The sequence below is a fragment of the Carcharhinus amblyrhynchos genome, chromosome 34, assembly GCF_965287045.1.
Source record: "Carcharhinus amblyrhynchos chromosome 34, sCarAmb.v2.hapA, whole genome shotgun sequence".
In the NCBI taxonomy this organism is placed as follows: Eukaryota; Metazoa; Chordata; class Chondrichthyes; order Carcharhiniformes; family Carcharhinidae; genus Carcharhinus; species Carcharhinus amblyrhynchos.
This window is the reverse complement of record NC_137357.1, coordinates 7,981,673-8,002,396: the sequence shown is the minus strand read 5'-3', so window position 1 is coordinate 8,002,396 and position 20,724 is coordinate 7,981,673. Positions and strand designations below refer to the sequence as shown.

The following is a 20,724-nucleotide window of genomic DNA, read 5'->3' as shown; positions in this document are numbered from 1 at the left end:
AAACTTCAGGCTGGAGTCTGCTAAGGACTATAGGTATGTTGAATGGTTGGGCAAAATATTGACAGATGGATAATAATGTGAAAATCCACTTGAGTAGGAATAAACAAATTTTTAAATGGCGAGAGACTACAGAATACCATGGTACAGAGGGATCTGGATGTGTTTGCACATGAAATACAAAATGTTAGTATTGAAGTACAGTAAGTTATTAGGAAGGCGAATGGAATGTGAGCCTTTACCGTGGGGTGGGGGGTAGAATATTAAAGTCGGGAAATCTTGCTACAAGTGCGCAGGCCGTTGGTGAGAATGTACTTAGACCTTTGGTCACCTTATTGAAGAAAGGATATACTTGCACTCAAGGCTGTTCAGAGACGGTTTGTTAGGTTGATTCCTGGGATGAGGGAGCAATCTTATGAGGAAAGGTTCAACATAATTGACCATAATTTGGAAAAATTAGACATGATATTATTGTGGAGTCTGAGTTATTGAATATATTCAAGGCTGAGATAGACAGATTCTTGAACTATAGAATCAAGTGTTATGGGAAATAGGTAGGAAAGTGGGACTGAGATCAAGATCAACCAGGATCTTATTGAATGGCAGAGTGGGCTTAAGTGGTGTATGGCCTACGTCTGCTGCCATTTCTTTATATCTGTATCCCAATTCTCATATTCAATTAACTTTTATTATCATAAATCTACAATTTTGCAAATATTTCATTAATTTTTGATATCAATCAGAAATAATACTGATGGTGACCACAAAGCTTAGCAGTCTTGCTTAGGTTGAGGGTTAGTTGTTTTGCAAGATTCCAGTTTTTTTTAAAGTGGATTTTTTGACACAAGCATGTCTACATTTTTATGACACTGATTCATTTATTTCCCCAACATAATTCTTTCAGGTAAGCTGAATAAATGTCTCTTTAGTTCATCAGAAATCTATGAAATAAAGAGAATTGTTCACTTTCATAGCACTGACATGAAAGAATCAAATTATTTTACATGTTTAAAAGAAATAATGAATATTACATGGAAACCCTGAAATGTTACACTTTCAAATGCAAATAATATATTGCTCAGCATCAAGCAATGTCATGTTAAATAATAATTGTCGTCTTACCTCAATATTTTAACACAATTTTGAGTCTTACAAATGGGAACAAAAGCCATTGCTTTGAGTGCAAAAAATAAATATAAAATTTATTAAAACACCCACAATATTTCAAAATGATCAGGAAGAATACAGTTACAAGGAAGTTCTTGCAAACAACCTTTTTGTGTACAATACAATAAAATCAGAAGGAATCCTAGTCTTGAATCAGAGCCTTAATAATACAATTATGGACTACTGAATAAGACCATTGAAGAAAAATAAAAGAAAAAGAATAAATCAATCCAAAATAAAACTTTCAGCAAAATATTTACTGTACTAATATCTGCAGTAAGGTACACAATGATCCTATTCCATCTGGATTTTTTATGCTACTTTTCATCCATCAAACTGCAAACTTCAAGTAGCGGACACTGACTTTTAACAAAGAAGAAAGTTTCAAGTATGGGTTACAAGTTAACCTCTTGTGGCTGAGGAACTTGTTACACAGTATGTATAACATTTTTATAGTCAAAAATTGAATACAAAAACAAATTTGAACAATATTTTCCTATTGTTTTATTCTTTCATGATCCATCTTTTTTCACCCCTAATTCCTTAAATACATTACAAAATAATAAAAAAGACAATAGGCTTTTGGAACATTATACACTACAGCTTTGACATAATATACAAAGTTTTTTTTGTTAACCAAAGCAACAGGATAAGCTTATTTGTTACACTTACAACATGGATAGAAGTATTCTAAGCCCAAAATAAAATCCCTGAAAGATGTATGATAAAATAAGCAGAGATGGCATACCGATACATCGCAGTTAAAAGTATCCCTGATGTCAGAGTGGAAAGAAAAGTTAAATTAGGCCACACTATATTTTGTGTTTGTTTTAGGCAGCTGTTTAAATTAGTTTGGGACATTAATAGCATGATTTTTTTAATATAAAAGCAAAAAAATTAAAACTGAACATGTTTGCACCTTTTTAAATATAGACTTCAATTCAAACACATCAAAGTGATTTTGTTTAGATTTTGCAAGATTTACAGCCAGTGGTTGTGCCAAAAAAATTAAACTGCAGCATTATTAATTTTAATTATTTACAGCTAACTGCAGGTGAGTTCAAGAAAAACAGTCTAGTTTTAAAGAGTTGTCTTCCATTTAATTGGCATGAAGCAAAAATCAAATTGACAGGACTGTTTTACAGCTTTGCTGTCTTAAACAATACATTGTAAATATATAGCAGGGTTTCAAATCATGAGAACAATGTTTCAGTTGTATTGAACATTCCAGGTGCTTGAACCGTTTTTGCTGACAAGCCTTAAAATACATTTATTACAGACCAAGGCTCAAGCCCAAAACCCTAGTTATCTGTTGTTTTACCAAGACTGATTTTGATCACAGGGCTAGAAGAAAACAATGGTTACAACATATCTGTCTATTTATCATATATAAATTGACTTTTGGCTGTCCCATTTTTAAAAAAATTCTGATGATGTGTGTAAAATAACACACACCTGCATTGTTTCTTTAAATCTATTTTGTCCATGTCCAATGGACAGATAAAAGCCAAATTATCCATCCAGGAATAAGCTGTGTTCTGTCATGAACATAGAGATGTGCTTATTCTGCCTAATTTCAATGATATTGTGAATTTCTCTAAATTAAATTGGTGGTGGCAATGAAGATTTTAGATTTTTAAAGAATTAAGGAATCATTCTAACGGGCGACTTGGTGGCACAGTGGTTAGCGCTGCTGCCTCACAGTGCCAGGGACCTAGGTTCAATTGTGGTCTTGGTGGGTAACTGTGTGGAGTTTGCACACTCTCCCTATGCCTGCATGGGTTTCCTCACACAGTCAAAAAATGTGCAGGTTAAGTGGATTGACCGCTAAATTGCCATTTAAGTGTCTCAAGATGAGTAGGCGAGAGGGATTAACTACACTAAATATGTGGGGTTACAAGGATAGGGCAGGGGAGAAAGATGCTTTGTTGGGGAGTCGGTGCAGATTCAGTGGGCAACTTCTGCACTGTAGGGGTTCTTATCATCTACTTGCCCTGGGTTAATCAAAAAGATTTAACAGACACTTATAAGCCAGAAAATAGAAACTAGAAGTGGGAGCCTGCTCCACCATTCATTTTAATCATGGCTGATCATCGAATTCAATATCTTGTTTACTCCGCCTCCCCCCGCCCCCCCCACCGAATCAGGTCTTAGGAACTGACACTCGCGGTAACAAAATGCAATGCATATTCATTTGTTTGAAGCCAATTAAATCTACATTTCACAATTTGTAAACTTTATTTAAATTTGGCTAGAGTATATTTAGAAATGTTTCATTTGAGTTTTTATTAGAATATGCCTTTTAGATCAAATGGAAGATCCTCTCTTTAAAACTGCAAATTGTATAAGTGTTTAGCCAAATATACTGACCGGAATCCTCTGATGCCCAGCGAGAACGGGGCATTTTATAATTCTCCATTCGGCAGTGGGACCAGAGAATCCCAACTGCAGATGAGAATTCCAGTCACTGTTTTTTATGAACGATAAATTGAAACTCATTTTGAACATTTTTAGTATTAATTTTTTAACAACTGGAATGTGGAATCCCATTCTAATTTGCTTGTTAGTAACCTTCAATTATTGACAAAAATTCATGACAAATTTTTGATAATTTTTCCACCCTGTAGGTATCCTTGCCAGTACACTGATAAATTATAAAAGATATATAAGCCCAATCACTATAACGAAAACAGAGTAATTTTTTCTATACAATAATATACAAAGTGTACAACATAGTATCTTACTGCAACAGCAACCCTTGCAATACCCTTCTACCAGTAACATTAATAGCATATTTTTACATTAAAAAGGTGTATTTACTGACTTACATGCTGCAAGGATCTGAGGCAATCTCTGAATATTGGCAAGCCACTGGGAATTTACAATTTCCACAAATAAAAATAAAAATTATATACACTAACTCCTTGTTGTAACACTCATTATTGACCAGAGCATCTGAGATAGCGTAAATTGTTTATGCGTTCTTCAATAATAGAGAAAGGGCATAAAATACTTTCTCTGATATGTGCACTTTGTGAAATAAAATGCTTTCTTTATGAATTATAAAGTTAGCATTCTAACAAAGAATAACTGCATACGTACCACTCCAAAACTAACCAAAGGAACAAAAGAAGTAACACAATTGCAGTGTTTTAATTTGTTTGAAGATTGAGTTTACAATACATTAACAACATGAAGTGGTTTGTGTTTTACAGAAAGAGCCTGAACTGACTTCAGAAAGGAGAATGAAACTCCTGACAGGAGGTTGTCTCACACTGCTTGTGTTCAACACCATTAAATTCTGGTAAGTTGTTGAATTGTGTTTGAAAAGTGCTCGAAGATCCCTTGGACCGACTGAGTACTTTTAAACCTTCCTGAAGTAAACTTAAATGCTTAGAAAATGCAGGTGGTCTCATCAACTGTGACTAAACATTTAAATTCGTACTGTGAGGAGTTAAGCTCTGTGTGTGCATGTGACCACATGTGCAAACTTTTTCTGGATAGGGGAAATGAGGTTTGAACTGGATAGCATAGAATGAGTATAGCTCGGTCCAAATCTGAAATGCAGCTACCAGTGTCAAACAGAATAAACCATTTTCTCATGATATTTAAAACATCTCAATTGTGCTCCTATCTTAAGATGTCTTTCTGCTCAAGATACTTACATTTGAAATCTGAATGTAATTGTTTTAATTGTCATTTGGTCTTCATGGGTTGCAGCAGACATAATCGAAATTGCAAGAATGTACTGAGTGTTCATTTTGTTACTAAATTTCTGCAATTTCAGAACATTTTCTCTAGAATTTGAATATATAAGCCTAGAAAATACGAAAGACTTCACAAACACCCACCTGCCGCTCCTGACAAAAGAGGCAACTTGTTCCTGCTCTCAACCAGGAATTTTGTTATTCCAAGCAAGAAAATTGCTCTTACAGTACCTAAACAACATGATCAATGTTCTGAAATCAATGTTAGGAGTGGCTCTTATGCAGCGAAGATGGAAGATTTTACCCGTGAATCTTTAAAGTTTAGTATCTGTGGGAATACCACAGAGTTAATATTTAATGTTATTTTATCTATCTACCTATTTAAAAGTATACCCTATTGCCCATAATCTTTGTTTTAAAGTAAATAAATCTTGCCAGAAGAGCACTGAGTTATAACTGTAATTACCAAAGTGAAGAAAGCATGCCCTAATGTTGGAGATTTTTAAAAACATTTTTTTCAATTCAGATTTTTTTGAAAGCCATGCTTATTTGTATCTTAACTACAAGATTTATCTAATGTTAGAAATTATTTAAGGAATGTAGGAAAAACATATATTCCTGGATTTTAGGACAAGGAAGTCACCAAACAGAATCCATATTTCTGTACAACCAAAACACAAACATTTATTAAAAAAAGGGGAGGAACACCTGACTGGACAAATTGAATAGCACCTCAAATAAAAACAAAAGAAAATATAAAAGCAATTTGGAAGAAGTTTAAAACATACTTCATATTTACAAATACTGATATACAAAATAAAGCCACATGGATAAAGCATAAATTTATGCCAACATTTAAGCACAGGCAATGCAAGCATGTTGCTGCAAAACGGGTAACAAAAGCTAACATTTTTGTAATTGAAGAAACCAGAAAGGCCATATGAAGCTGAGCTGCCTTAAATCATTTTACCAGAAGAATGTTGCACCAAAAATACACACATTTAACATACTTCCCTTTAGATGTCACATTTTAATACAAGAAACTTCAGTTTAACTATGTGTTAACATTGTATGTATATGCACCTAATTGAGTGTGCTGTGTCTACATTGCAAATAATATTTGCGTACATACAACAGATACATGTCTACTAAAGCTGTGCAATAAAACTTGCTTATCCTAAATTGAGGCTGTAAAATATTTCTAATGGATTTTCTGTTCTCTCTGCCAATAAATTTATGTTGCAATATTGAAAATACTTTTAATTCTGAATCAAATTTCTAATTTTCTAAATATTGTGAAAGTGACTTTGAACACCAACTTAATTTAAGCTGTAGCACTTCATTGAAGAATATTTTAGCACCTTTCAGCAGGTCACATTATAAATGATTGTAATTCTCAAAATCTGTTTCACTGAATCGTGCCAGGCTATGGCAGAAACGTAATGCAATGGATGTTGTATGCTTGTTTCTTCCAAGCTGTTTTTGAATATCTGTTGACAACATTGCAACGTTTAACGTTCAAGATGCTTCCAGACTTGTCTGAGGAACATTACTCTTTAAATAGCACCACGGCTCAAGTTCAGTGCCACGTTACCTGATGAGCTGATAGCTCGTGGATTTTCAATGTTCGTAATCAGCATTCTAAGATTAACAAAAGTTTGCTTGCATAATTCCTAAATCAGAGGTTTCAGAATCCAGTATTATTTTCCGAATAAATTAGGTTCTATAAAGTTTTAGTCCAAACAGGTTTAAATCTGATCTATTTTTGCACTTTAGGGGCTGACATAAGGTCGAGTTTAAAGAGCTGGTATTTACTTCCTTAATGAAAATATGTTTGTGATAAATATTTTCTTGTATGGAGAGGAAAAGAGTACTTCATTATGTCACAACAAAATCATGTACAAATGACATAATGATGCATTTTAATGTGATTTATGATGTATGTTGAAACCTAAGTGAACAAGGTTGTTGAAAGCTTTTTGTTGAAAATCTATCCTTTAAACATGAGAAACATGGATTTTAATTTGATCTCGGTTAATTCTGATTGGTTTATGTAATTTAGTATATATTTATGGTTTTTAACATTGTATCTAACATAATTTTGACGGATTTATTTTTTGACAGAATTTAAAAGCTGTGCTATGAGCAATTTAGTTTCAAGGTATAATTCAATAATTTAAATATTACTGCTATTTGCTGATGGAAAATTAAGGCTCAAAGCCAAGTTCCAAACTTCATTTTCTCCTGAAGAAATTTTAATTTTCACAGTACGATGGATTTTAATCAGCAGCTTTCAATTTTGTCTTGTGCAAAATCTAATGTGGTATTTGCATGGAAATTTTATCAGTGGCATTTATATTTGTCTTTGACAAATTTGCACAACTCAGATCATTTGAGATTTGGAAATAAATACTGTACTTCTCTAAATTTAACCAGCAAATACAAGTTGCATGTTGGCGGTCTTTAGCCACACTAAGTTATGAAACAGTAAGAAAAGCTACCCTGCATATAATTCAAGTTATGTCAGGCTCATACAGTGAGTACAAATTGCTGGTATTTCACATTTAGTTATTTATTTTAGCACCCTTTAGTGTTTGCACATACAGAAATAATTCCTGAGCTTTAGTTCCAGGAATTAAAATTACCTGTTGCTCAGGAGAGCTTTTATACTGCACTTTCAGTAATAAGGGAAATTAAAACCTATAAACTTAATCTTCATAGATTGGCCTGAGTGTGTTGGGGTAAGGGGGAGGAATCTACATTATTATTGAAATAGTGCTGCAACGTGACATGCAACAGTGTAATACCAATTCAGTCAATCCTTTGAGTACTACATTTTCCGTGTACCTGGCTGAGCAGTTTTTTAAGTTATGAAGTAAAAACATGAGACAGAATGAAAATAGCTTTGTAGCTCCAATCGTATACCTTTGGATTCTCAACTAAAAATTATATATTTTGAACTTGAGCTTTTTGAGATTTCACACTTGCCCTCAGTTCACATCAGGGTTGCTAGAAGAAGCATTGTGTGGAACAAGAACATTTTACCTACAGGTTTTGTGTGTCTGGAAGATGGTTGGCAAAATCAAATCAGCTTGTCAAAGCACCCATCTTTCACAAGTTTAGTGGAACATAGCAAAATGTATGTTACATTTTGTGACAAATAAGAGAAAAAAGCTAATGTTTTGATTATTCCATTTTCTGTAGCAGGATCAATCCAACATTGAATGGAATAATGTAATCTTTTAATGATGCATATCATGTATGTGCTACAAAATAAGCTTTGATTGATGTTCTTATATCACTGTTATTGCCTGAAAATTTTTAGAAATTCTGTTAATATTGTAAATGCTAATATAGTCCTCAAAGGATTAATGTATTCAGAAACCTGCCCAGAAAATATACTCAGTATTCAATTCTTCAACAATGTTGAGATCTGAGGTATTGTTCTTCTAGTTTAAGAATGGCATCTATGACATGTACACTGTAACATACTTCTAATCAATTTCTTAAAAGGTGTAGGATCCAAACTATGAATCATTAGTTTATGTTATAAATATTTGATTAGATAGTCAGAGTGGTAAATTTGGTATCCAGTTACTATTATGGACTGGTGACTTGTTTGTACAATTTTGTACTTATTTTGAACTTTGTACTGGATTTGGGGTAAGGCTTAAATTTTGTCCTCTGGATAGTTGTTGGTTTTGGACATGAGACTTGAAATAATCAAGGAAGGCACATGAATTAATTTTTAAGAGAACCAACCAATATTAGAATATTTACAGTTTATTTTGTGGAGGTCAATATGCCTTATAAAATGTCCTTGTCAATTATATTTTCTTCTGAGATTTGAAATTTTTAAGATGAAATTTGGCTTTCCTTGCGATGTACACAATTCACCATTTTATTTAAAATCACAGTCCTTTCTGGTGTATGTAAAACACTACATTTGATGTATCTGTTGCTGGAATAAAAAAATAAAAATGCCATTTTTAAACTGTACAGTGACTTCCTCAAAGCTGAACACAAGCCCAGTGGAGGAAATTTGGTCAAAATATTAAGCATTTGTACAAAATCAGTAGATCGATTTTCATGCAAGTAATTCAATACCCCATTTTAAAAACTTAGGAGATTAAACGAAACATGCATTTTAAAATGTGAAACTGGGTAAACACCTACTGGTTTCAAGATAGAACAGTTAAGTACAGTAAGCCTGGATCATAAACTACTCCCTTATTTCTACATCTACTTCAGAAATAATACAGGTTGTATTGATGTTTGCCTACAGTAAGAGGATATACTTTGTGATTTATGTATCAAATTTGACAGCACTGTGCTTTCTTCAGTGTGGCAAAATAACTGGTACTTCAAAGCAACGGGCTATTTAAAGCATGGTTTCAATCAAAAACAAATATTTCAACAATCCCAAAAAGTAATTCTGAAGTTACTTTTGAGCTTTATCAGTGTCAGAACATGAGTAGGATTCAAGAACCAACAGACTAACCATATCATTATACATTATTAATCTCTAAACATGTTTGTGGAAGATTAAAGGAAAAAATGCAGGAAGGTTGAGAAATATTTTGCTAAAAATTCTGCAGCTATTTACAGTAGTTCTCCCAATAATTATCTGTTAAATAAACTACTTCAAGTTGTCATTTTAAAATCAATGTGAAAGTGCTTTAAAATGCTTTTAATATATTTACAGTTTAAAATTGGATATAGGATGCAGGTGAAATACACAACCTGCTGTTCTTTTTATACCAATGGTATAAAAATTAAGAATGAAACAAAAATCAAATCAACTGCCATTTGAATTCCAGCACTCTTAAGAGGCACCTGAATGCAGTTCCAATGACAGCATGGTAATGACAGGCCTACCTTTCAGACTGGCGGTGCATTGTCATTATAGTAAAACCCACCTTTAGTTATTGGGTGAAGCACAATATGGATCTTGAGTACATCTGAAACTCCGAAAATTTTAGTTTGCTTGATGAAAATATATCTGGTAGTACAGTTATTAGTACAGTTCAGTTACTGCGTCAAGATTTTGGTCTAAAGTTGCAATGCTCTGAAATATTTTTTATCTAAAGAGCATTAAAAGAAAATAATCTTGTTAATTTGGTTTTCTGATCCATTTTTTGTTCACACGGGTATAGCTAGGAGGGAAAATTTGAAAATTGTGGTGACAAAAGTACAGGTTTTACTGCAATTACAAATCGGATGCTTAGTGAAACGCAACTAGACGATTAGTCATAAAATGATTTCAGCATTATCAGTTAAGCTAGCTTTAAAGAGCACATTAGATGCACTGTAAATTTCTTTTTTCAATGAAATGAGATGTTAGAAGAATTGTAAAAACAATGAGCTGGAGGAGCACCATGATATTAATTGCCATTATAATCTACCTCTGAACGGCACAATGGGATTTTTTTTTACATATAAGTGCATGTGTTTAATGTTTCAATAGAAACATCAGGCTAATAAGGTTTAGAGCACCAACAGCCAGGCCAGCGGAATATATTTTACAAATTTAAGTTGCTGGGCTAAGGATTGTGTCGATGATTTTTTTATTGTTGTGACTAAAAATGAACTCTGTGCTGTAAACTTTTTTTAAAAGCACCAGTTTCTTTTTCTTTTAGTTTTGCTTCAGATGATGCCCTACAAATATAATTCAACAGTTTGAGATGTTGTAATCTGTCAGAATTAACCTGGCCCTGAAGTAGTAGCTGCTTCTCTAACAAATGATTATTTTTTTTTGAACAACAAATACAACAAAAGGTGTACAATAAATACTATTTTTCTAATTTGACATAGAAAGTTTTCTTTTTACCCCTCAGTGTGATGGGCAACTATAAGTTCAAAAACATGTAGATATATAAATTAGATTGCTAAAACCAGAAATTTTTCAATTGCAATCAAAATTCTTTGCTCAGAGTGCAGCTTTCGAGATGATTTGCACTTGAGTGGAATTTCCCCTCTACAGTATATTCATTAGAGGAAAGCACCGCAACCAGCAACAGAAACAGCTGCTGTAGTGAGGTAAAATGGCCGCAAGGTTGTACATATCTCAAATCCAGCGGTTGTAGGGTCCTGTTACCTGGGTATAGGCATATGAAGACACAGTGATAACAGTGTTTGTTGTGATGGTCATTGCCTGACGTGTGGGAAAATAGTCTTTTTTTTCATGTTCAGTATCTGCAGTTGGTGTGTTGCCCCATTTGCGTTTTTTCCCAAGAAGCTTGGTGTTTACCAGAGGCAAACCTAATCTTGCTGCTTCTTCCTGCCTTTGTTTTGCTCTTTCTGCAAGAATTTTCACCTTTGCTTCCCAGAGAGCTAAGCCATGGTTTGGCTGATTTAAGTTCTTATGCTGGTAAAACACAAGAGATATCCGTGTGGGATGAGATCGGTTTGGTTTTTTTAATGGAGTAGTGGCATGAAGCTCTCTTCTGGCACATTCAATCAAAATAGATCCATGAGTTGGTGCCACAGCAACCCCGCCAATGTTCCCATCCAAAAAATTGTGTTCACTGTCAGACCACACTTCCTCTTCTTCCTCTTTAACATTCTCAGGAGGCAACTCATCCATGCTTTCATTCATGCAGTAAGGGTCCCAGAGCTGTTCCTGTAAGTCTGCATCATGTAATACTGGTTTATTTTCATTTACTTTGTAAAGATCCCATTGCTTGCCTTCCATATTTGTGCTGGGCAATATTGTTCCATTTTCACCCCACATTTTCTCATGCAGGTTTATGTTGGACACTGAAGACTTGCTGTTACTTATTTTGTACAAATCCCATGGTTTATTTTGTAGGCTAGAACCTGATAACATTGACAAGTTGTTCTGTATTTTCACAGGTTCCCATAATTTGTCTTTAAGATTCACATTAGATGACATGGAGGGTGGTGAGATGGTTTCACCAGTTTTAAATGAATCCCATATTGTTTCTTGGAGATTTGTACTTTGCACTGGTGGTGCACTTCTGTTATCTGTAAGTAAATTCCATGGCTTTTCTTGCATATTTGTTGTAGGTAATCCTGTTGCATTCCTGTTAGATGTTATTGAGTTCCATTTTTCAAGAACATTTGTATTAGTCAACTTGGTATTATCGGTAGGATTGAATAAGCCCCATGATTTTTCGTGTCCAGATGTTCCAGTTGACATCAAACTACCATTTGGTTTAAACATATCCCATGATTTTCCTTGATGGGCTATGTTGGGTGGCATTTGTAAAGCAGAAAATGTATTGTTTACTGCGTGGACATTCATTGAAACCCCATGACAGGATTGGGAATAGGAAACAGAGACATCTGGCTCTTGCTTGATAAATCGATTTACATTGTTTGCATTTTGTGAAACTCTGTTGACTTCCTCAGGCATTTGACGTATTTGATGTGACGGATTGGATGCCGTGGATAAAGATGTTTGAGAAAGTAATCCTGTTCCTCCTTGGAACATGGGTTGATGATTCTGCTTTGGTGTCATCTCTGTAGCCTGGTCGGAGCAATCAATCCTGTTATTTCTGAGGGCAAGATTGAAAGTAGCACACAGCTCCTGTATATCAGGCTTCTTCTCAAAGCTGTTTCCTGAGAAACTCCCTGGTCTTGAATCATTTCTGCCATAGTTAAGGAATGATGTGGGAAATAATTGGTTACTTGCATAACCATAATATCCGTAAGAAAATGAATATCTTGGATGAAAATTATTAATGGAAGGCAGGGTTGGCCTTGCATAGTAAGAATGATAAGGATAGACATTGCCCAGACTATAAGAGTTGGAGGGTCTGCAGCTACCAAGCACTGTGTAACTCTCAACAACTGAATTTCCACTGTGTTTGTAGGGGTTGTAGTGATCTTGTGGTTCTATTTTGATTGAAGTTGCAATGTGATGTTGGGGTGTTGCAGTCACCAGAGTCACATCTGTGGGAACATGAGGAAAAATAAGTTTCACCAGAATGATTGGTAATATAGTCATATTTTAAATGTCAAAAGTAACCTGTTTAATGTGACCAGTGGAGTAATTACACACATTACAATAATGGACTTCATTATTGTCCAAAAATGAACATTTGAAATAAAAAAAATCACAAAATAAGAAAACAAGAAAATTTAAAGGGAGGAAAAAACCATTTGACCCATTGAACTTTTCCTTCTTGCACTCCAACTCAGACTGCTAATACTCTGGATTGTTCCAATACCTTTAAGTACAGTACCTTGTATGTGGATTATTTCAAATTTTTATCATCCTTTTCAGTAAAAATGTACTTACCCAGATCTATTCAAAATTCATTTTTCATTAGCAAGCATAAAGAAATTAATGCCTGGGATGTTACACTCCTGTTTTGTCACGTGAGTTCGACAAAGGGAGTGGAAAATCTCAGAAGCCCAAACCACTTTCCATGCCAATGTAAACACCTGGTGAGATTGGCTCCTCCCTCATCAGTGAGCGTTTCCCAATATCATTGTTTGCAACATCATTTGAACACATTATTATCTCATTATCAGCCTCTACGCCTGAATCACCTTCCCCTCCCCTGATATGAAGGTCTATTCGCATCACCGTGAGGGCAGAATTGCATGAAAACCTGACTGGGCTCCCAGGGTGGGCACCTGGTGAGCAGAGCTCCCAGAGGAGCTCAGATGAATGCGTCATTCGAGGGCAGTGGTTGGTAGGGGTACTGCCACTTTGCAGTGGGGAGATCTTTAAAAATGGCACCTTGATCTTCAAGGGAGAAAGTAGCTGGTGGGGTGGGCTCAGTCAGATCCTGCCCCGCTAGCATTCAGTCATAGGACCTGCCTTTTAAGTCTTTCAGATTAAATCCGCAAAATATGGAGCAGAAAGCCGTTGTTGCTGTTGGCATCTTCAAGGTTGCTATTCCCACCTTTGCCGATTATACAGGAAAATTCCGTCCCTTTTTTTTCCTGAGAATTTTTACTTGTAATGTGATTTTCAATGAAAAGTTTGACGAAGATGCCCTTTCATCATTTTTATTGCAAATTCTTGTCACAAAGAATCTGATTTAAAGAGTTGCCAGCACAAAAGTTATTAATTAAGCTCACTTTTTTTGTGGGTGAGGGTTCCACACTTCTGCCATCATTTGTTTGAAGAAATAGTTCTTAACTTCTTTTCTGAGTGGCTTGTCTCTGATTTTAAGGTTATAGCTGTTTGTCCAAGATTGCTCCAGCAGAAAAAAATTCTCTCTATTTACTCTGTCAGTTCTCTTCAAAATCCTAAAAGGATTAATCAAGTCCCCAATTAGCCCTCTATATTCCAGAGAATATGGAAGCCTATGTTATGTCGGTACTCCTCATAATCCAACCCTTGCAGCCCTGATAACATTCCAATTAATCCTTCCAAGGCCAATTTATTGTTTCTAAGATGCAGTACCAAAATTTATACTTAGTACACTAAAAGTGGTCTAATTAGGACTTGCTATAACTGTAGAAAAACTTCCTCCCTTTATAGTTTATACTCTTAGTTATAAAGGTAAACAGTTCATTAGCCTGTTTGATTATTTCTTTGCACCTGACTGTTATATTCCAGTGATATGTGTAAAGGGCTTTGGCCTTCCACTGTTCCTAGATTTCACTATTTAGATGATAATATCCATGTGCTCCTAAAACATACTGAAAACATTCTGGACATGAGAAATTGTGTTTCTTCATCTGGTCGCCCACCTGACTGAGGGGGAAACTGCTGTGGGGTGGGGGGTGACTTCAGTGGAACCAGAAGATTTTGCCAGTGAGAGATGCCAGATAATCAAGCTATGACAAACTGAAGAAGATTTTCAGGATGTCGAAAGTAATGGAATAAAAATTTGATGAAAATTGCAGCACTTTATTTACATTGCAGCCAATCACAGTTGTCCCAGGCCATTTTTTTCAGACATAATCATCATTACAATATTCATTGCCTCTTTCAAATCTATTTAGTGAGCCTGAGGTGGAATTGGCTGGGCTTACCTAGATTTCTAATCCTGCTGGTGGAGATGCAGACCAGTGGGGATCATGTGTGGTCCCAACAACTGGGGCCAAGTGTTGATGGCCTTGCTGTTGGGACTGGAGACCATTGAGGCCCCCCCGCCACTCCCCCGGAGGTTGGAAGGCAGTGCTCCTTGGGCAGTGCCAGCCTGGCACTCTGGTACTATCCACTGGACACCCTGGCACACTGGCAGTGCTCACAAGGCAATCTCAAGGGGGCTAGCGAGACTGGGCAGTGGGGGGCGCAGGGGAAGGTATCGGGGAGGGACTTTGCTTGGAGATGGGGTTCGTGGTACAGTTGGCGATTGGAGGCATCTGGTGGAGGGGGAGGGGGGCATGTTAACCAATCACCTAGTATACTGGGAGATCGATGCATGCACAGCGGCCCCTGAGCAGTCTGATGCTGATCTCTCAAGTGAGATTAGGCCATCCCCCCTCCTCACCGCACTGATGTGATTCCCTTCTGTGTTGCGCAGAATGCTGTAAATTTATTTAACTACTCTTGCTCAAAAAGTAAGTGATGGAGGTGGGAAATTCCAATGTGGGGGTGGGAGGCTGGGGAGGTGATACAGTTGGGGGTGGGGGTGACTAAGTATATGTAAATGAATTTAACTGGTGTTCCCATCATTGTATAGCTGGAATCCCATTACGTCATTGGCGGCGGCAGGGACAATCAATTGGGGAAATCCAGCTGGTGTGAAAGCCACTTTGGGACTCCCCTTCTACTCTCTGCCTCCACTGTCATTCTGCAAATGCGGATGGAAAATCCCCCTGAATATAAATGTCACCAAACTACCATGCTATGTTAAATAGAATCAGTGAAAAGTATTTAAGGAAAAGCTCAATGACAGTAATTAAAACTTTGACATACATTAATTGAAAAAAGGTATATAACCCTCAACAATCAAGCTTAATTAAATTGATTCTTATATTTTTCATACACATAAATATGGTGCTATGTAAAGGTAGTACACAGTTTACAATAAAACAAAATACCTTTGTTTGGTGGAGTGTGACAAGTCAAATTTTCTGCTTCCTGCTTTATTTTTCCAGCCAAAAGTTTCTTTGCTTGGTTTCTCTGTTTTTCAGCTGCTCTTTTTGCTTCTAGTTTCTTCTGACGTGCTGATTTAACTGGTTCAGGCAGCATTCTTACTTCCCTGGGAAATGCTGTAAGCACTTGTATTGCTCCTGCTTTAATCTTCTCATTCTGATTCTCTTCACTACCATGTTCATCAGTTGTTGACACCTTGTACAGTGGAAGCACATGCAATTGCTCATCCTCTGGTGTTGTTCCTAACTTACGATTGTCTTCTTTTGTTAATGTACAAACCTATGAACAAATATGCCAAATAGCTAAATATCCCAAACAGTTTATTTAAATATTCCTGTGACAATCAGTAACATTTATGTTAATTACCCAGGTTTTATAATTCAGATATAAGTAATAGCTAACACAAATCTGCAATTTGCTTTATAAAGTACTGAAGTCCTGTAATCTGATAAGAATGGAACTTAGTTTTCAGGCATTTCTTTTCTGATGCTGTTGCTAAATTTCCTGAGCCAAGAAGAGTTGCATTTTAAAAATAGTGTCCCTGATTTTATTTCAACATTTTTTTTTACATTGACTGTAGTCGTGTTTGCCACTTGGTTCTAGTACTAAATTATTTAAATGTTGATTTTTACAAAGTGAAGTAGCACCAAGTTACAATCTTCGTAAATCCCTCCTGATAATCATTGAGTATCAGCAAGGATGGGTTAAAATTTAAAAAATGAAATCTGATCTCAGCCTTTCTCCAGTGCCATTTTTAGTTTAAATGTGGATGAGTGAGCTGAATGATTAACCAGTATTCATAATTTAGATATTAGAATCTCGCTGGAGTCCATGAAGGAGCTTGAAAACATTGGACGCTGTAGGCAATAAGAATGGCTAGATTCAACAGCTGAATGTCGTTCCAGTACTACTTGTGGACCATAAGGAACTATCTTATAATCAGCTGACTCTTTCCACCTTGATCTCGATCCTGTTACCCACCCTCGTTCCAGTCTTTGCGACACCTCCAACTTCCTGTTCCTGGCCTTTGGTCTCCCAAAATTTTTGATTCCAAGACCTTTTATACCAGACTTTCTGATCGCATCTTTAATCTGCCCAAAGCCTTAAATCCCTTCCCCCCTCCCCCCACGGTAGCCTTTGCAATCCCCTTTCCCTGGCTTTTTATCTGTTCCCCCAACCCCTCTGCCTTCACATTCATAGAATCATTGACTCTGACAGTGCAGAAGGAGCCCATTCAGCCCACAATCCCACCGAGGCCCTATCCCTAGCATTTACCCTAGCTAGTCCCCCTGACACTGAGGGGCAATTTAGCATGGCAAATGCACCTAACCCGCACATCTTTGGACTGTGGAAGGAAACCGGAGCACCTGGACAAAACCCACGCAGACACAGGGAGAAAGTGCAAACTCCATACAGACAGTGACCGAAACCGAGAATCGAACCTGGGTCCCTGGTGCTGTGAGGCAGGAGTGCTAACCATTGTGCCACCATGCCACCCCATTCTGTCCCCCTGTTTCCACTCCCTGGTTTAATCTGCCCGTTGAAGTGGTGGAGGCTGCCTCGCTAAATATTTTTAAGATGCGGTTTGATGGGTTTTTGATAGGAGAGGGGATTAAGGGTTATGGGGAGAGGGCGGGAAAGTGGAACTGAGCAGCGACAGATCAGCCATGATCTTATTGAATGGCGGGGCAGGCTCGAAGGGCTGGATGGCCTACTCCTGCTCCTATTTCTTATGTTCTTATGTTCTTAACTGCTGGCCAGGAAATACAAAATTTTTGTTTTAAAAAGAGACCCTACTATATTTCAAGTTTTCTGTTGGATGACCCCCGTGCCGACCCCCTCGTAACTATTGAGGTCAATATGTCATCAACCTGAAATGTTTAACTCTGTTTTTCTCTTCAGAAATGTCACCTGAATTCCTGAATGTTTCCAGCCTTCAGTATGAAAAATATTCTGATTTATTTTCCCCTTATCCTTTAGGGAATATTATTCTCTCAAACAGGAATGAAAGTTTGTGTAGTACAGTACATCGGCAACATGTGGCAGTGTTGCATCATGCATCGCAGTTCTGAAATTGTGCGCTCTGTAGAACATCATTTTAACACATCTTGTGAAGAAAGTGGTCAATCAATAATTTGCTATTCATGTGCGCTTCGTCTTATTTTGAAATATCACTACCAATAATGCTGCAAAATAAAAACTGTGTTCTAAGTTGTTATTTTGTGACGTGTCATGCTATCATGGCATGCACTGAAAATGATTAGTTTTTAGAACTGAGTTTTCAGAACTTCCTCAAAATTTCAGCTGTAGTTCAGAGCCAAAGAGATTAGCAAAGTGTCAGCTTCTGCTGAAGTGATAACGTGAGGTTTATTTAATTAATCTGAAAAATCTTCAGCCAAGGAATGGAAATGTTGGTGATTATTCCTCATTGTTAACCAATACCTATGTGCACATCACGTAATGTTGGACTTGAACCTGGCTGTGTTATCCTCAGCGATTGTCCTCTAAAATTCACAGTCTGGATGTACACAAGATGAATGCCTATTTATGAGAGGGACCAGAGAGCTAATGGTTGTTGGGTAAAATATATCCCAGCAAAGCCACATCTGCAAGAAAGCTGCATATAAAAAACTCTGAACAGGATTTCCTTTTCCAAGGTTACTGTGAGTATAAGGTATGGTAATATACAATCTTACATTTGCGACATTCTACATGTCACTTAAATTAGAGGGATAGTAAGACAGTATTTAGAAACACTGACCAACATGACTGCAGTAAAATATTTCACAGAAAAGATTTAGTTTCCCATCTGAAAATCCCTTTGTAAAAGGAGATTCCACAATCTATCACTTCAGTACAGGATAGAAATTCACAACATTTTCTCCTTCTACTCCCAGTGATGACTGCGCATGTGCCCTGCTGCACACTGTCTCTTATAAATATGGCAGCTGCTAACCTGGCCTGTCATCACTAAATAACATGGCATTAGCAGCAAACTTAGCCGAATTGAAACTGCTCAATCTTAGTTGACATTGGAACCCTTGCAGCTCGCAAACAGAAGTGACTCTTGTTCTATTGATCTCAGTTCAATTTGAATTTGTGTTTGAGATAAAAGGCCTTTGTCTAACTAACCCACTATGCCACTAGGTCTCTCTGATTGCAGTTATTTGATCCATTGAAAAGTGTGAAAATAAATGAAAGAAAAGTTTTTGAATGCAGTATAGTTGTATTGTCTTGAAAATATGTGATTCAACGTTTTATTTGAGGCACTAAACTGAATAAATATTGATTTCACACAAAATATTAGTTTACTTACCACAGTACAGCCATTGTACATATTATGTTGATCTTTGTGAGCATGGGCACAGAAGTCCATACATGCAGTTACACCAGAAAATGGTTTTCCTTCTTTTTTCCCAAGTCTGCAATCGGGGGCTACTTGTTCATTTGTAATCTGCAGAGAAAATGAATTGCGTATTAGTTTTTTTTGTGAAAAGAAAGTTTGGCTACATGTTTCATACATGTTTGGATATAGTTATCACCTGTGTCATTTTATTCTCAAATGAACAGTAATGATCGATATTTACAATATTTGCTGGTGTTATGGTGAAGAAGCTAAAAATACCAATGCCCAGTACAGGACTTATCTACTTTTGTATTCCATCCCCCTTGCAATTAATCAATTTACTTTCACAATTACTTGCTGTATCTAAATGCTGACTTCTTGTGATTCATGTACAAGGACACTTCTAAATTGCAGCATTGTGTAGTCTCTCTCCAATTAAATAATATTCTGCTTTTAAATTCTTCCCATCAAAGTGAACAACCTTAGATTTTCCCATGTTATAGTCTGCCTGTCAAATTTTTGCTCACTCACTTAACCTATCTTTATCCCTTTGTAGATTCTTTGTATCCTCTTCACATTTTGCCATCCTACATATCTCAATATTGTTACCAAATTTAATTACGTTATTAATATAGCTTGTAAATTATTGAGACTGTAACAATGATCCTTGTGTCACTTCAGTAGTAACAGTTTGCCATCCTGTAAATGACCCATAGAACCACAGAAATGTGGTGCAAAGACACTTGGAAGGTGTTGCAAAGACACTTGGGTAGAGTTTTTTTTTAACCTCACTATAAATTGGAGTGGTGAGGAATCCCGATACTCTACACAGGTAGAGTATCCCATCCCTCCCTCCTCCTTTAACCTAAAAAAGAGAGAGAGAGAGAAGGGCTCTGAGTGAGAGCAGGTAAGTTTGTTTCTGTTTTTGTGTGAGCTGTGAGGGCTTTGGCTCACAGGGCCAAAGCGAAAAGGGTGAGGCAAGGTTAGTTATAAGTTTTCATTACTTTTTTTCCCTCTGGATTTCTATAAAGGGCCAGTATGAGTGTGAGGCCAGTATGTTGTTGCCGATGCAATATGTGGGAGGTCTTGGAGGCTCCTGGTCTCCCAGACATCCATACCTGTGCTCGGTATGTGGAGCTGCAGTCCCTACGGGACCTGGTAAAGGAACTGGAAATGCAGCTTGAGGACATTCGCCTCATTAGAGAGAATGAGGAGATAATTGATAGGAGCTATCGGCAAGTGGTCACAGCAGGGCAACGGGAAGAAGGCATGTGGATAACTATTAGGAAGGGGAAACCTTAGGTGATGGAGAACACGCCGGTGGATGTCCCTCTTCAATATAAGTACTCCTGCCTGAGTAGCACTTGGGGGGGGACAGCTCATCTGGAGGAGGAAACGGTGGCCAGCTCTCTGGAGCTGAGCCAGTACTTTGAAAAACTAAGAAAGAGAGCAGCAAGGCAGTACTAATAGGGGACTCC

The 20,724-nt window shown here is 36.8% G+C and overlaps 1 protein-coding gene across 2 annotated transcripts in view; it reads right to left on the bottom strand.

The window, feature by feature from the left end:
- Positions 1–1,178: 1,178 nt before the first annotated feature.
- Positions 1,179–20,724, bottom strand: part of tet3 (tet methylcytosine dioxygenase 3) — a 350,637-nt gene continuing 331,091 nt past the window's right edge. For both annotated transcript variants that reach the window (XM_080217173.1, XM_080217174.1), the window contains 3 exons: positions 19,217–19,354; positions 15,846–16,179; positions 1,179–12,788 (listed from right to left, as the gene is read on the bottom strand). In XM_080217173.1, the coding sequence (XP_080073299.1) occupies positions 10,939–12,788; positions 15,846–16,179; positions 19,217–19,354 (2,322 nt within the window). In that variant the 3' untranslated portion in view covers positions 1,179–10,938. The remainder of the gene's footprint in view (positions 12,789–15,845; positions 16,180–19,216; positions 19,355–20,724) is intronic.